Consider the following 16,130-nt stretch of genomic DNA (forward strand, 5'->3'; position numbering starts at 1 on the left):
CCGTAACTGATGCCGTAGCAGGAACCAGGACCCGGCGTAAGTCAGAGCCCACAATCAGAGTCAGGAGCCAGAGCCAGAGCCAGAGCCTGCCTCCTGATTATTGTCTCAGTGTGTGCGTATGCATGTGCGTGTGTGTCCTCTCCACACTCTCTCCTTCTGGATGCGCATTTTAGAGCCGTAGCTGGGCCGACGCGTATGTGTGGCTCCGTTGACTGTGTTTTGCATTCCTCTTGGATTTTTATTTACGGCTGGCTCTCTCTTTCTCTCTCTGTTCCATTCCGTTCCATTCGTCTTTTTCTTGGCTTTTACGCTCGCATTTACGGCTTTAATGAAACTTTTACCATGGCCCATTCAATCGGACTAGTGTCTGTGAGGGACGTATGTTTTGTTTCGCCCAGAAGTTCCTCATTTAGCTACACAAGAGTACCCATACCCTGCACACGTACTCGTATTTGCACTGTATATGTATCTTCATAGAACGCTTTCAATCTTTTCAATTCACCAATAAGTGATTAATGGTCAATAGCAATTAAAACTTTTTGCTCGACAAAAGTTTCCCATGCTCTGCCTGGGTACGAGTACTCCCCCAACTGATTGGACATGTGTTTGAGATGTGCAGAATCCATTTTAAGCGGGGTCTATTTTCAAGCCATTTCATTTGAGCTGTATTTCAAATAAACTCTAATTTTGAGTTTAATTGGAAGCTTTTTGTACTTCGTTTCCAACAAATTTTAGGAGGCCACTATTTTGGTAGCTGGAATCACATTTGGTTATCCATTGCTTCCATCCCAAGTCGTATACCCCCATCTACTGATTGCTTACACTGTCGCCAGCCCTTGAGGATCTTGAAACTGCTCCACTACGAATCAGCATCCTCCATACATCGCATGAAAGTCTCTCATGGGTAGATACAGGCCCACCAATCTTATGAATCTCCACGAAAAGAAGCATTCCGTTTTTGTTCGGAATGAGATATCCATTGAAAAATTATAGTCTGAACAGAATAGGCCAAGGAGCCTATGAAAACGAAAACAGATCTTGTGATTTTGAATCAAGTAGTCCTGCTGGAAAAACTCCCACCAACAGAGAGGCCGAAATAAAGTTTTTGTTTACGGAACTCTGACGATATAAAATATTCTACAAAAATGACTGACTCCGACGAGACCGCCTGGATACAATGGTTCTGCAAGCAGCGCGGAAACGAGTTCTTTGCATTGGTGGATGAGGAGTTCATCCACGACAAGTTCAACCTGATGTTCCTGGACACGGAGATCAGAAACTTTCGCAGCGCCCTCGATTTGATCCTCGACCTGAACTCAGGGTCCCGCTCCGATAATGGAACCCAGTCCGAGGTGGAGGAAAGCGCCGAGAAGCTCTACGGGATGATCCACGCCCGCTTCATCCTCACCGATCGCGGCATTGATCTGATGATCAAGAAGTTCCAAAAGGGCGTCTTTGGAACATGCCCACGCGTCTTCTGCCATCGCCAGCACGTGCTGCCCATCGGCCTGAGCGACACTCCCGGCGAGGAAATGGTGCGTCTCTACTGCCCCAAGTGCAACGACATATACACTCCGAAGTCCACGCGCCATCGCAACCTGGATGGCGCCTACTTCGGCACTAACTTCCCCCAAATGCTGTTCATGGTCAAACCGGAGGCGCGACCCAAGCGTTCAAAGACCAAGTTTGTGCCCAGGTGGGTCGAAAAATTATCTATTAATCATTTAATTATTATTCATATACCCGTTCGATTCCCAGACTCTATGGGTTCAAGATCCATCCACTGGCACATCGCGTTGGGGCCCCAAAGGTCTTGAATGAAACTGATATTTAGAAGAAGTGTAGCCTCAAAACAAAATTCTCCGTGCAACAGAATCGTGCTAACACAAATGAGGTCTATTTGTATTAAGAAAACGGAAGTGTTTCCATTCGCCTGTCCGCATTTTTTGTCCCAGAAACAATAAGAGCGAGGGCAATTACACAGTGTGCTGAATCCTATACCATTACACTAAAACAAGTTTTCTTCAAGTTTTGTTTCTGAATTATAAAGAAAGACTATATCTAACAGATCTCCGAATCTGGCGAGTTTGTTTTAAGTTTTCTTTCAGAATCAACAGATTTTAAAGGCCAGAAGGAATAAATTAATTTACCATGCCTATGCTACTCCTTCCACGTGCTTACTCTTTCTCTCCCACACACGGTTCGTCGTGCAGTCTTTGCCGCCTGTCGGAGAGGAGCGAGATATAACGGCTGTTGTTGGTGTGAGATAAGAGAGAGACAGTTGGGGAGGAATAAAAAAAAGTTGCGGAAAAATGGAAAGCAATCAAATATCCTAAAATTCGATCAAATATAGTATGTAGGTCATTAGTTGGATAGGGTATAATGGAAATGCACGAACTTACATTAGATCAAACTAGAGGTCGTGGTTTCTCTCTATGTTCTTCCCATCTCTCAGGCAATTGCGGGACAAAATAGAAAGGGATCGCAGTCTGCTTTGGTCTTCCTATCAAAACCCTCCATTCCAATTAAGGGATATATTTAGTTTACCAGACATCTTAGAATGGCGAATATTTGTCAGTTCAAGCTGTGTGCACATGATCCCGCAAGAAGCATATATATATCGACTAAAGCTGAAGGTTTGATCCACTTTCCATTCCACATCCATCCTGAAACCTGAAGGTTTGGTCCGTTTTTCCTTTAAAAGGACATTGCGCAAACCCCAAAGGGGAAGGAAAGGAATCTGATAGTCAATCAATATATGCACCTGCAACTACAAATCATAGGATATACATACATATGTATCTTTGTTTACATAAGGCACTACTATGAACTTGGTCGTCCCGACTGCAGTCCAACTCCATCTCGTTAATCGTTAATGCTCTATAAAACGGATATTGCTTTGAAGATCTATTAGGTTAAGGATTGAACCATATGTTCGGCATATTGGTATTCTAAATAATGTCCCTTACGTTTCTCCTATCTGTGTGCCTTCAATCTTTTACGCCATTCTGCCAAGCATTCTGCCATCCTCTTGCTGTCCGTTTTGTAGCAAAATGTCGCTTGAAATGGCCAAATGCAAATGGCCAAAACAATCAAATGCGTTCATAAAGTCAACTGACTTTATTGCAGGCCCCGACCCCTCGCCGGCTTCCATCGTTAGCGCGGTTAATGCCCAAAAGCGGCGACGACGACGATGACAGCGATGCACTCGCATCTCCATCTCCAGCTCCAGGTCCGCCCGTATCCGCACTCGCATCTGTATCTGGTTTTTGCATCTCCATGTGCATTCCCTTGTGCCGTTTCCATGGCAATACCAATTCCCGTTGCACTTGGCAAAAAGGAAACAAAAACAAAGCCCGCATTGAACCCAATGGCAGGCGACATATGGAAGTCGCTGCAAAGGGGAGGAAGTGCTGCAATAACCAGGCGACTGGCGGCAGCTGCTGGCGACTGTCCTGTCCGCATCCACATCGGCATCGGCATCGATATCCACATCCACATCCACATCGTCATCGCCATCGACGGCATCGTCGGTGGAGGCAACAAAAGACGGCATTTTGCCTTTCTGGCTGCCTCTCAATGCCACGCACAAAAGTTGAATTCTCCCGTAAAACTCTCATTCTCCATTACAATTGTAATTGTGAAAGGCAATAATTTTCCAGAGACCAGGGATTCCAAGGGGGCGGTGGGTAAAGGAATCCGAAAGGAGTATATGGCCAATGTCGGGCAATACCTTTCCATGCCAGGATTGAAGCCTTAACATGGCGGAATGGCGATCGAATTTCAAATACGATCTGGAAATGGAATCAGCTCACTTTTAACTAGTTTAATTAGTGTTTGTACTTTCTCTATTTTGTAATATTCTCACCACTCCATAGTGCATTTTCCTCCAGCTCTGCTTCATTCTTCGTAGTAGGTTTTCCCTATACCTCTTATGCGGCTTTGGGGAAAGGAAATCCAGACTTCGACTGGGGCGTTCCTTCAGCTGATCAGCCAACAGGTGGAAGCAACGGACACGAGTCCGGCGTCATAACAACCAGCAGAGGCAATACGAATACGACCAAGAAGGGGCATGCACGAAGAGGCATTACGGCTAAATGACGGTGACGGTGACGATGACGGTGGGCTGATGCGGCTGTTACGCGTATCGAAGTTTTTTGAGCGTGTGCTGTCGATTGGGTGACAGAGCCAAAGTAGAGGCAGGGCTGGGGCATAAAGTATGCAACAAATAGTTGCAGCGGTCCACCCACACGCCGCGAAACCGAGCCATCGCAACCAATCAGCAATCAATTGGCCGCAGCGGAAATGACCACCGAACGAACGGTTGACCAATCGACGCCGTGAATCTGGGAAAACTTTCGGAATATGGCATGAGGAGAGTCCGTGCAAGTATGGGGAACTTTTCAAATGACAGAAATGACAGATGAGCAGCAGACATAATATATATAGAGGGGAGATCAGGCATCTGTTATGGCCAAAGCCTCTTGAATCGGATTTGAAAATGAATGAGAAATTTAATAAATGCGGCAACATATGCCAAAGGATAAATTATACCTACCATATGTACGATGCCTGACTGTACCTGTCCCTGTTCTTATACCTGTGGCTGTGTCTGTACCTGAAAATGAAATCAAATTGATCAACTGGGACCTGGTGTCTGTGTCGCCAACCCTTGCCCTGTCCCTAGCTTTCTATATCCAAATAATTTGCAGCACTTACCCAGGCACGGACGATGCTGCACCGTTCCCCCTGAAGGGGAGGTAAGCCAGCCATAAACTGAACATAACCTCACATAAACTTGAAAAGAAGAGTGCCACCTAAAATGGCCCGAGTAGCTGAGCAGAGCCCCTCGTAAAGCAGGTCCTGTTGCTCCAATGCGTTACTCCAGTGTGTCCTTGCCACACACATACACACGAGTGTGGGAGTGTGAGAGTGTGGGAGAGTGTGGGGAAGGGCGTACATCAAACCCGAGCCGGAGGTCGCCGCAAAAGGCAACAAAATTCAATTTACTATGCGCGCTTTATGGCCGAATCCAGCCGTGTGTTTGTCCATGACCGTGGGCCCATGTCCGTGTCTGACACATCGCCCCCCCCCCCCCCTTCCTACCCCCCTTCGATACCCACCCAAACGAATCACACTTTATGGCCGGCAGAGCTTCGCCAGCTTCGTGCTCGACCACGCCGCACGCACACGACACTCAGGCCACACTCTGTGGCACATGGGCCCTCCATACGCGTCCCGGTCCCTGTCCCGGGAAGAAGTAATTACAAGTGTTTGCTTATTAAGTTCCATGGCTCATTAGGCGCCGACGATAAACGCCGTCAGAAGAGCAGCAATCACCATGGGGGGACGACTTTGGTTAGATGAGAGGACACTCGCTCACCGCGGGCCATCGACACCGAATTAAGTGGAGAAGTAAGGGGAGGTGGAGGTGGAGATTGAAGTGTTGCCACAACAATGGAGGCAACAAGGTCGCCTAAGCCCCGGCCGCATTATCTAATTGTCAGTCTTAGCGGGGGGATTACTGTACTAATTTTTCAGCCTGTTCAGCTCCTGTGGCACCTCCCCCACCCCCCTCTCCATAACCGTTCAACTGATGCATGTGTGGCGACGGGGAGCTTTTGGGGCATCGGCAATCAGTGGAATTTGTAAGCCCGTAAACAACAGGGCCGGAACGAAACATTCTCGTTGGAGGAGGAGGAGGAGGAGGCTGTGTCTGCTGATTGAATTAGCGGTCGGGGTCACGTCATGACACCTTTTTAATCTGTTCAAATTTCAAATTTCGCTCCTTGTGTCCAGAGGTATCTGGATGTCGAGGAACGTGTGCCTCGAACAGGAACGTACCGATTGGTTATGGCCGTTTCTTTCTCTCCTTTTGGCTAACTCTTTTTTAATTATTTCCTGCGCTTCTCAGCATTTGCTTTCTGTCTTCTGGCATCTGATTTTGCTAGAGATCGGAGTCACCTTTTGGCCACACCTGACTCGTCCTATCCGTGCCCCTTGCTTCCCAGTCCAACGCCAATTCCACCTTCCACTTAACTCTTTTCATTCGTTTCTTTGCTGCTCAGCATTTTCTTTCTCTCTTTATGCTCCTCTTGCTGGCCCCTGGCTGCCCACCCGTCTGCCAATTACCAATTAAGCTTTGCTTAAAGCCCAATTAATACCCAGTCCGCACCGCACCGCCTGCCCCTGGCCGTGGCCCTTCAGCATCATCGCCCATCACGGCATCGCCATCGTCATCATCGCCATCATCATCATCATCAATGCAATTATTGACAACAAAGCTCGGCGCTGTGCCAAATCCCAGCCAGAAGCGGCAATCGGCTAACTGGGTCGAGAGGCATCATTCCGAGTCACTCACGGACACTCACATAGGACATAGAGGACAGACAGGCAGCAGGAGGTTTTAGGTTGACGGAGAGGTGCAAAGGGATCCTTGCGGCAAAGGGACACTCAAAGAAAGGTTAAGGGGAGCACACACACACACACACACAGACACAAACACAAACACACACACACACACACACACACAATGCCCAACAGAGTGGGGGGGGGAGCTTTGCGGCAGCATCCGCTCGACATGATGACCCAGGGCGTTCATCTAACCGAAAATTTCCACCAAATGCGGGCGAAAAAAAAAAGGTGGTGAAGAGGGGGGTGGGGTGGGGCAAGTGGTTCCGATTGGGACGGAGAGGTAAGTGAAAAATTGGTCACTGATTAAATTCAACACGTTGTGGGATTAACTAACTTGTTTTTTATTTGCCAACGAAATTGTGTTGTTAACTTTTGGGCCCGGCCGCAGCAGACCAGCAATTACTTCTACTCCAAAAATCGGCCCACATCTGCCACACCCTCTCTCCCCCCTGGATCGGCCCAATTGAAGGCCCTCGAGCATTCAGACAGAACACTCCGCAACTCTCGACCCGACAGCCAGCCAGCTAGCCGGACTCGGACTCATGTTCCCGGAGGAGTGGATGGAGGCGCCACTAGAAGAGGAGTAGTGGTACGAGTAGGCTGTGCCATTTTTTCCTTCGATTCTCCCTTAAGGGCTAGTCAACAAATGTCCCCCCCCCCACCCAGCACACAGCCCCACCATCCCCAGTCGCGACTGTTGCGTCATTAGCGACAACATAAAAAACAAGAGACGAAAGAAGCGGACAAGATGGAGCCCAGTCCAGGGGTATCCTGTAGAAGCAAGCCGATCGCATCGAAGTGTCTGTTCTCCTGGTCTCCTGTGTTGGGCTCCCAGAGCAGTCCTCTTTATAACAGGATCCAAGCGAAGCAAGCTTCGCCTTAAAGTGATACGATCTCCCTCTTGAATCTCCCTTGAGGATAGATCACCAAATGATATGCACTGAAAGTATCGTTTTATTCTGTTCTAAAAACGGGAATACCCTCAACAATAGAGAGAACGACGGGCAGCCATTCCGCACAACGCTGCCGCCGGCGGGAAATCGTTTTTGTTTTTGAAGTTTGCCCAACTGAAGCCCCGACTGGAGGAGCCCCCCCCCCGGCACCAGAGAGAGCTTCAGAGGATGGTGTCTGGAGTGTGGGAGTCTGGAGCCCGCAGTGTCCTGGGCGGGCTCCGCGCCACGCCGCGTCTGCGGTGCGGAAGCGGCCTAACCTGGCCAACAACTTGAGGCGACTTTTTGCACTCATTTCGCACGTTCAAACAAAGGAGCGGGAACAAAGGCGGCGCGGTGCGGGGCGGAGCACACAGCGAGTCCAAAGTAATTGGTGGAGCAAGACGCACGGGAGATGGGCAAAAGAAAGGACTAGAACGGTTGGAAGAGCCGGCTCATCGCAGGGACATCGCCAGGCGACAAAACTGACAGCCGTCATTTTGCTTGCCAGAAACTTTCCAGGAAGAATCCCCTCATCCTTTGGATTCCTACGAGAATGATCTTTGCATTTTGTGATCTTTCTTATTTAAACAGGAGTTTCTTTCGTACGATTCTTTCTTGCATGAATTCTTTCCGTTCTGTAGATGGGCTTGTACTTTATGTAGTATTTGGATTTTGTCGGCTGGCTGTGTGTTTGGGAGCAGAACGCAGCTTTAGGCACCCGGACAGCTCCTGGCTGCGTCCTCCTGGATGCTTCTGGAGATGGAAGTGGAACAAAATGGAGGCGGGCAAAAGCAGAAGGCATTAGGGGCATCAGCCGCACACGAAAATACAGTTAGCTTAAAGCATTTCCCGTATTTTACTGTCATGCCACATTGCCATGCGGCACGGCTTCCATCTGTATGTGTGCCATCTGTGTGTGTGTGTGTGTGTGTGCTTAGAGGGTGTTGCCGTTGCCCCAACGGTGCTTTGGGGTTTTCTACTTGGTCGTTGTAAATTACTTGATTCGTTGTTGGAATTTAATTAACATTTTCCTAAGTTTACTTTTAGTCTTTTTAGTAACTCTCTGTCTCTGTCTCTGTCTCTGACTCTGTCTCTGGGTGTGCTCTCTTCTTCTCTTTCTCTCTCTCTGTGTGCTGTCTCTTTCCCTTGTTGCGCTGTTGTCTCTCTCTCTAGAGTGTGTGTGTGTGTGTGTGTGTACAGTGTCCCTGTTTCATGCGGGCAGAATCGGACTCAAAGCTTAGGAGTTGTTAGGTTTAAACATCCAGGCTTCTGCATATGTGTTGGTAAGCACATAAACACACATAGGCGCACACGCCGTGTGTGTGTGACATGCAAAAACAATAATTGCGCGTGTAGACAATATGGATTTTCAACTATTTATGTGGTCGTCTGTCGCCCATTTGTGTATGCACGAGTCCCCTTTTCCAGTGTGGATTTATGTTTGCAAAAAAACAGTTGGCAGATCTTTTTAAGATGCAGAAACGGAGTGGTTGGAGTAGTTCTCAAGAGTGATAGACTATTGCAAATCGGCGAACTTTAACGAACGAGTAGCTGCCCTTCGGAAAGATGAATGAATTTCCGATGTTTTCCCAAGTCAATTTAGGCTTCAATTTGAGGAAATGTAATGGCCATTTGTTAGGCAGAAATATGAGCACACTCATGCCCCACAAATACCCGTTAGGCAATGCCCGAACAGACAATTAAATGCCAATTACGGTTTCAATTTTCCAAACGCAACAATTAGCATCAATGATATTGATATTGATTATCATATCATTGCCCGAAATGTTAGACGGGGCTCTACGAGTACGAGTATATGTATGTGCAGGCTGTTCGAATTTCGCACTATTCACAAACACACCCACACGCACACCCATACACACACCCACACACACTGCATTCCGATGAGGGTCAGGACCCCTCACTGCAACGCATTGCTTCGCACGGCATCCCATCAGACACCATCCGGACAGGACAGGCATGAACTGAAATTTCAAAAGGAATTTGAAATCAAGCCAGCAACAACATGAACTCCGAGTGCGAGCCGAACCATTGCAATCCTTTACATAAAAAACAATGCAAATACAGTCAAATTAAGCAAATATAAATAAAATGCACAGTTGAAAAAACATTGGCAAAATGCTATGGAATGACCGTGTTTCGGATGGTTGTCTGTCTGAGTGTGCAAGTGTGTTTTTTCCGAACAACAAAGGATATTTAATACTATATATGAATATGAACAAATGTATGCATATACATACTCGAATGGAGCATGAAATCAAATGCAATAAAATTCTCTGACATGTTGCGATATGTTACACTGCCACCGCCTCCGCCTCCGCCCCCGCCCCCGCCTCCATTTCCATCTCCTTCTCGTAACGTGGCAATTTTGCTCTTGATCGAGCCGCCTGCATAGAAGTAAAAGAAAGTAATTTCCAAATGAAAATAAAACACAAAAATAACAATCACACACAATTGAAATTAAACGAAATTGCATTTGGTAATCGAATCGTATCGAGTCCAATCGACTTCAATTGCATTGCCACTCGGTCCCTCGGCCACTCGGGCACTCGGAAACTCGGCTCTCAAATCGAAACCATCGCACATTTCCACATTTGCATGCGATGCATGGATGCGGGCCTGGTCGACAGCTTTTTGCCATAATTGTTGGCCTAATGACTTAATTCCTTGGCCCATGGCTAAGCCGGGACCAAACGGCCACTGAGCGGCTTGTCCGAGAGCTCTGTAATCCCATTGAGGGACCACAGAGACATAGAGCCCACTCCTAGTCCTCATTGTCCGCAAGTGGAGAAGCACAACTGTACTAGTTCTGCCATTGAATCGATGCCACTTTTAGAGATCTTAAAATCTATCCCTTCGATGGAAAAAGTCGAATATATGAGAAGCATCGATTGGGCAGACGATTGGTAGGATCTCAATTTCTTTGCCGTTTCTTCAGGGTCATATTCTAGGACCTGCCCCAACAAATAAAGAAAACTATAAAGAACTTCATTCAGTACTATAATCGTTATCGCTCCGATATCACTGGTTATCGAACTATTTAAAATCGCTTTCCTTCAGCCTCGCGAAAGAGGAAAAGAACTGCCGTCAAAGCCCTTTCTTCAATTGGATTTCCTTCTTTTTGTGTTCCCTGCGATAAATATTAACATTTTGCCGAGCGCGCAAACAAATAAACTTTATTTTGGGCATCCACCAGGGGGAGCAGAGCAACAGAAGGCGGCAGGCTCCACTAGAAACCGTTGCTACCCCTTCAACAGCCCTTCTCACCCCCATCGCTTCGTGGGCGGGTGCGTTTTCCCCTCCATTGCTTGACAAAGTAAGCTCAAACAATTTCATTTCCCAAGCAAACAGAAACAGACAAACACACAAAAACACGCACGCACACATGCACGTACGCACATCAGTACACACAGATACACACACACACACACACTCGCATAACGGTACATTAATTGATAATTGTTTTGTGCTCAAAAGAAATTAAGCAGCAGCAGAAGCAGACTTCCTGCTCTCCCCTTCCCCCACCCTTTTTTTGACTCCCACTCGTCCTCGCACACCCCATTACACAGCAGATGTACAGCAGAGTGAAATGGGGAGAAGTGAGGGGGGGGGGCTTCCACGACTCGTCAACTACCTTTTGTTGCCCCTCATTTTCTACTAGAGTTTTCATTTCGGCTATCTGCCTGTTGTGTCTATACCCTTCCAGAGAGAGAATGATGATTTTGATGGCCAAATCGTAGCTATTTATTGGTCTGTCTGCCCACAGACTTATTTACATACTTCCATAAGCTTTTCTAATCTATTTTCTATGGTTCTTCTAATTACAGGGAGTAGAATATTTCTTTCAGTGGCGCAGTGCAGTGTAGCGAATGAGTCTGCTCGCCTATGGGTAATTTGTACATTTAACGCTGCAAATCCAGAATCTTTTATGCATGCAATTCAGATATAAGTACATTGGTATTCTCCTATATTGACCCTCATCCACCCTCGACCCTAATATGATTGCATCCAGAACAAAGAAGCAGGAACAGAAGTTACATTTCCTTACGTTGCAAAAACGTAAGCTTTTTTTTTTCGGTGGCCCTCAGCAGTCGCATGATACGTATACGCATCGGTGGTCGCATGGAAATCCATTCGGTTTTTGGCTATCCCAGTACACGCACAATACATTCCTTCTTCGTTCGGTTTCATCGAGAAATGGTGTTTTCTTACACTGAAAGAAACCACCAAAAAAAAACCATGTGGAATCGCAGCTAGGACCGCGGCTCTACTTTTATACTCGACACTCAGTCAGCATGGCTCCCCTCCGCCAGAGGCCACACACTGCTCGAGGAAGAGTGTGTGAGAGAGAGAGAGAGCATTTGCCACTGCCAATTCATTTGTTCCTTCTGTTCTTTAGTTATCGCAGGATTGTATCTGGATATAAAATCTGGTTGCTCTAGCTCTTATAGTATCTGAGAACTAGGCGTCAAACAAGACGGACGACGGATGGACAGACATAGCAATATCGACTCAGCTATTGATGCTGATCAAGAATATATTAACTTTATGGGGTCGGAAAAGCTTTCTTCTGGGTGTTACGCACATCCATTCGCCACAAATCTAGTGTACCCCTATACCTATGCTCTTTTTGAGTAGCAGAGAAGATTGCTTTTCATTCAGAAATGAAAGAAACTGAAAGATGAAATGGGAATTGAGGCCTTTTTTCGGATTGGTCGGATAAGTGGGTATGAGGACTTTTTTTCGGATTGGTCGGATTAGTGGGTATCCTAATAGTCGGTATATGATCGGAATGGGAATTGTTGGTACCTATTTTCATTAACTTTTTGCGTTTGCTGCTTGTTTTGGACATGTTGAGGTGCCCCATGCGCCCCACCCACGCTGAAAATTAATTGAACGATTAGTTTTTGTACGTGAACGTGGAGGATGTCCATGCCCCCCGTCCAGCGTGCAGGTGCCGCCCGGAAGTCCCCCCTGTGTTGTCCCTAGATGCGGCTCCTTGTCTGCCTCTGGGTCCTGCCTCTGGCTCTGGCTCTGGATCTGGTCCCTGGTCCTGTCTCTGGCCACTATTTAATTTTATCTGCTCTGCTTTGGCTTTTATTTTCGTTTTTATCGCATATACAGCAACAAAACTATGTACAACAATTTGCCACGCCCACCCAAAAAAGAAATATCCCCAAATAAGATAGGGGAGTGAGAGGGGGGAAGTGAGGGACAGGAAGACAGGAAGAAAAAAGTCAAATGCCAAAGCACTAAAAAGTCAAAAGGCCACAAAGAAGCAAGAGGCAACAACAAGCAATAGTAATGACAACCAACACTAAAGAGCGGAGAGCGAGAAGGAGAAGTAGAGGTAGAGAAGGAGAGAGAGAGATGGGCGATGGGCGCAAAAGTTAAAATAAATAGAACAAAGCAACAAACGCATGAAATCACACAACAGAGACACAAAGAGAGAGAGAGAGAAGTTGTGGAAAGAGAAAGGCGAATCGAGAGAAGGAGTGCCAATGCCACGCCTCCACCACCAACCGAATGGGTCTACAAAACGTGGCCAAAACGACACAAGAAGCCCGCCTAAAAATGACAGCAAATGCGGCAATGTGTTGTATGCCCCCACACCCACCCCGCACCAAAAGACAGAGAAATTAGAGGTGGGCCGAGAGGGGAAACTGGAGCGTTAAATAGTAGCTGCAGGGGGGTAGTGGCAAGAGGCGCACAGAGCAGAGCAAGAACAGATAATTTAAAGCAACACCGTCGATGGCCTGGCCTCCAGCGCCTGAAGCCTGACTCCCGATTCCTGGCTCCTGGCTCCAGGCTCCTGTTTCTCCATGAACCCTGCCCCCGCCCCCGCCCCTGCTGGTGTGTCTCTGCCTTAGTGCCCCACCAGAAAGCCGAATGGCAACTGTTGATAATGATGATGGAGATGCCGTCGACACGCTCTCGCCTTTGGGCACAGTGTGGCACAGAGAACAGCAACAGAAACAGGAGGAAGCTTAGCAAGAGGCTTTGATCAATCCGGTACGCCATATTTGAAGCATCTATAGCATGGTCCTAAGATCCGGCATACACTTTGCTTGCAGCATTCATGTTTTATTTGGAAAAGATCCTTGTGATCCATCATCGGCGATCTGCCTGGCTTCAAGTCCGGCTGGTGGACTCTGGGCAGAAATTGGTGTTGTGGCTGCCACTGTGACAGCACTGCTTCTTGCGGCTTCTTGACGTCCCCGCATACGCACACGCGCGTGATCCAGCGGCACGCGCCACTGGAGAGGCGACCCCCAAAGAGGGGGTCCCACACAGTGGAGAACCAGCCGAGGCAGGCGCAAGGCAATGTCGCGCTGTCTTGTCTCTCTCACAGGCTCTTCCTTTGCCACTCACAAACACACACGCGGTAATTAATTTTATTTAATTTTCGACGACAATTCAAGCGACAAGAGGCAAGGGCCAAGAGGCAAGGCCCAGGCCCAGGCCGCGCGGGGGAGTGCCGCTGTCACACAGGAAAAAACAAGTTAACAAAACGTCAACAATAAAACGAATGCCGGCAAAATGGCCAACGTGGGTCAAGACAGACAATGCCAAAATTCCAGCTCCCTCGCTCTCTGCCCGTCTTCCTCTCCCTCGCTCCCTATCTCTACTCCTTATTTCTCCAAAGATGAGGCCAAGACCCTGTCCGGGTCCTTGTCCGTGTCCGTGGCCGTGTCCGTGGCCGTGTTCGTGCAGGGGGCACATAATTATCAGCCACATCAGCCACAGACGACAAGACTTTGATAATCATCAGCCCAGCAACGGAGACCAGACATTGGCGGGGGGCTAAGGGCAGGCGTACGGCAGAGCAGGCCCCCACATCCACGGGGGAAGAACAACGAAATTGGCGAAACGAAACGAAGTAGGAAAACAAGTTTAACTTAATTGTCAACATTGTGCCAGGCGGAACACTTCCCTCGGCTGCCGAAGTACAAGTTGCACTACCAAAGCCATTAGTCATAGGATTTGTAGTGAAATTTCGCCTAACATGGGCATAGACCAGCAATAGGAATTATTTGAATATTGTTGGATATTCTCATTACCTTAAAAATCATGTATATAGAAAGGAAAGAATGAATTGTGATCTGTGAGGAATGTTTACAGTGATCAAACTCTTTATATAGTTGCAGCATTATTGACTATTATAATTATAGTTGTAGGTTATGGATAGGTACAGCATATGGCATGACAGGGGCGTCTCACTTTTCACTTAATGGCGCTGCAAAATCGTCATACCCTCTGGAAGGGTGCAAACAACAATGGAGGGCAAACCAAAGAATAAGGAAGAGCGGAAGAGCAAAGCAACGGCAGCAGAGCCAGAGAGCAAGAACAAGCAAAAGCTGAATACCAAAACGGAAGAGCATAAAGTAACGGCACTAATGATGGAGCACGCAATCTTCGCCGGCAGTGGGGGCTCTGGAGGAATGATTAGGGAGAAACGGAGAGACATAGACACAGAGAGAGCCAGAGAGAGTCGACAGGGATGTGTCAACGAATGACGAATTTTATAAACGCACGAAAAATTTCAGTTACGAAAACCAAAAACCAAAAAGCGAGAATTAAAAAGTGGATGCAATTGTGAAAGCAGCTCCTGGCAGAAACGACTCCACTCCGTCTAACCCCTTGCGACAGCATCCAAGTAAATCCAATTTCAATCCAATTTCAATCCAGGCGCAGACAGATAGACAGACGACACCCAGTTGGAGCGTTCGGATAATAAAAAAGCACACAGATCCTCTCGAGAGTACCGAGTTCCAAGTGTACTCAACAGTTGAAACAAACAAGTACTTAACGATAACTATTTACTATAAATTCTTTAAAGGAAGATCTGCAGTGGTTAAAGGATATTTTTTCAGGCTCCTTTGATCAGAATTCCTTCCCATGCCAAACTGTCGCAAAAACACATAACACCCCTTTGCACTCCACAAGTCCTCTGTAGGAGAACAACAACGAAAACGCATCGTGCGCGTCACTAATGAGACTCTAAACAAATCCCCAGCCAGAGTCCCGGCTCCCCACCCTGGAGTCGCATGCCAGCACGCTTCTCGTAATCCTTAACGCTCTCTCCAAACAAGGAGACAAAGCGGGACCCCAAACAGACAGCGCGCCACAGCAATAAAATTTAAAAGCGTGATTATTTGCAAGAAAGCCAAAAACAACAACAACAAAAAGTGTGTTAGTGTTCCCAAAGGGGGATGGGGATGAGTTTTCGTTGGCTTTTAAAGCGGCTAATTATGATTGGCCATGGAAAAGCTAATTGCAACTAATTTTGGTCGCAAAGCAAAGCAAACAAAAAACCGCAGAATAATGAAAAATTCAAATTTCAAATTTAAATTCAACACAGGCGCCCTCTATCGCAGTACAGAACATATCGATATCATGCATGCGGAATCAGTTTCGGAACGGAACCCAACTCGAACCAGCTCTGCAAAGAGTGTGCAAACATTTTCGTAAAATATAATTTTCAACGGTATATAGAAATCATATAAAAGCAAGTACATAGAAAAGACCAGTCAGGTAGAGTATTGATTCATTAATCGGATAAAATTATGTGGGCAGAACTGAGAGTTCTATTAAGTTAGTTATATTGCACGGAATTTCAAAAACGAGGAATATGTATAATTCATCAGTATATTTTGAAAATGAGACCGTATATTGCATACCCTAGGAAAGGATATTATAGAGTTAAGAAAATGTTTGTAATCCCAGGCTCCGTAGGTATTAGGATCGAGATAAATATATACA

The 16,130-nt window shown here is 47.0% G+C and overlaps 1 protein-coding gene across 1 annotated transcript; it reads left to right on the forward strand.

The window, feature by feature from the left end:
• Positions 1 to 1,045: 1,045 nt before the first annotated feature.
• Positions 1,046 to 2,076, forward strand: LOC108151220 (casein kinase II subunit beta'-like). Its single transcript, XM_017279705.2, has 2 exons — positions 1,046 to 1,696; positions 1,759 to 2,076. The coding sequence occupies exons 1-2, from the start codon at positions 1,146 to 1,148 to the stop codon at positions 1,832 to 1,834; spliced, it is 627 nt and encodes a 208-aa protein (XP_017135194.1). The 5' UTR covers positions 1,046 to 1,145; the 3' UTR covers positions 1,835 to 2,076.
• Positions 2,077 to 16,130: the final 14,054 nt, after the last annotated feature.

This window comes from Drosophila miranda, chromosome XL (assembly GCF_003369915.1).
Source record: "Drosophila miranda strain MSH22 chromosome XL, D.miranda_PacBio2.1, whole genome shotgun sequence".
Taxonomy (NCBI): Eukaryota; Metazoa; Arthropoda; class Insecta; order Diptera; family Drosophilidae; genus Drosophila; species Drosophila miranda.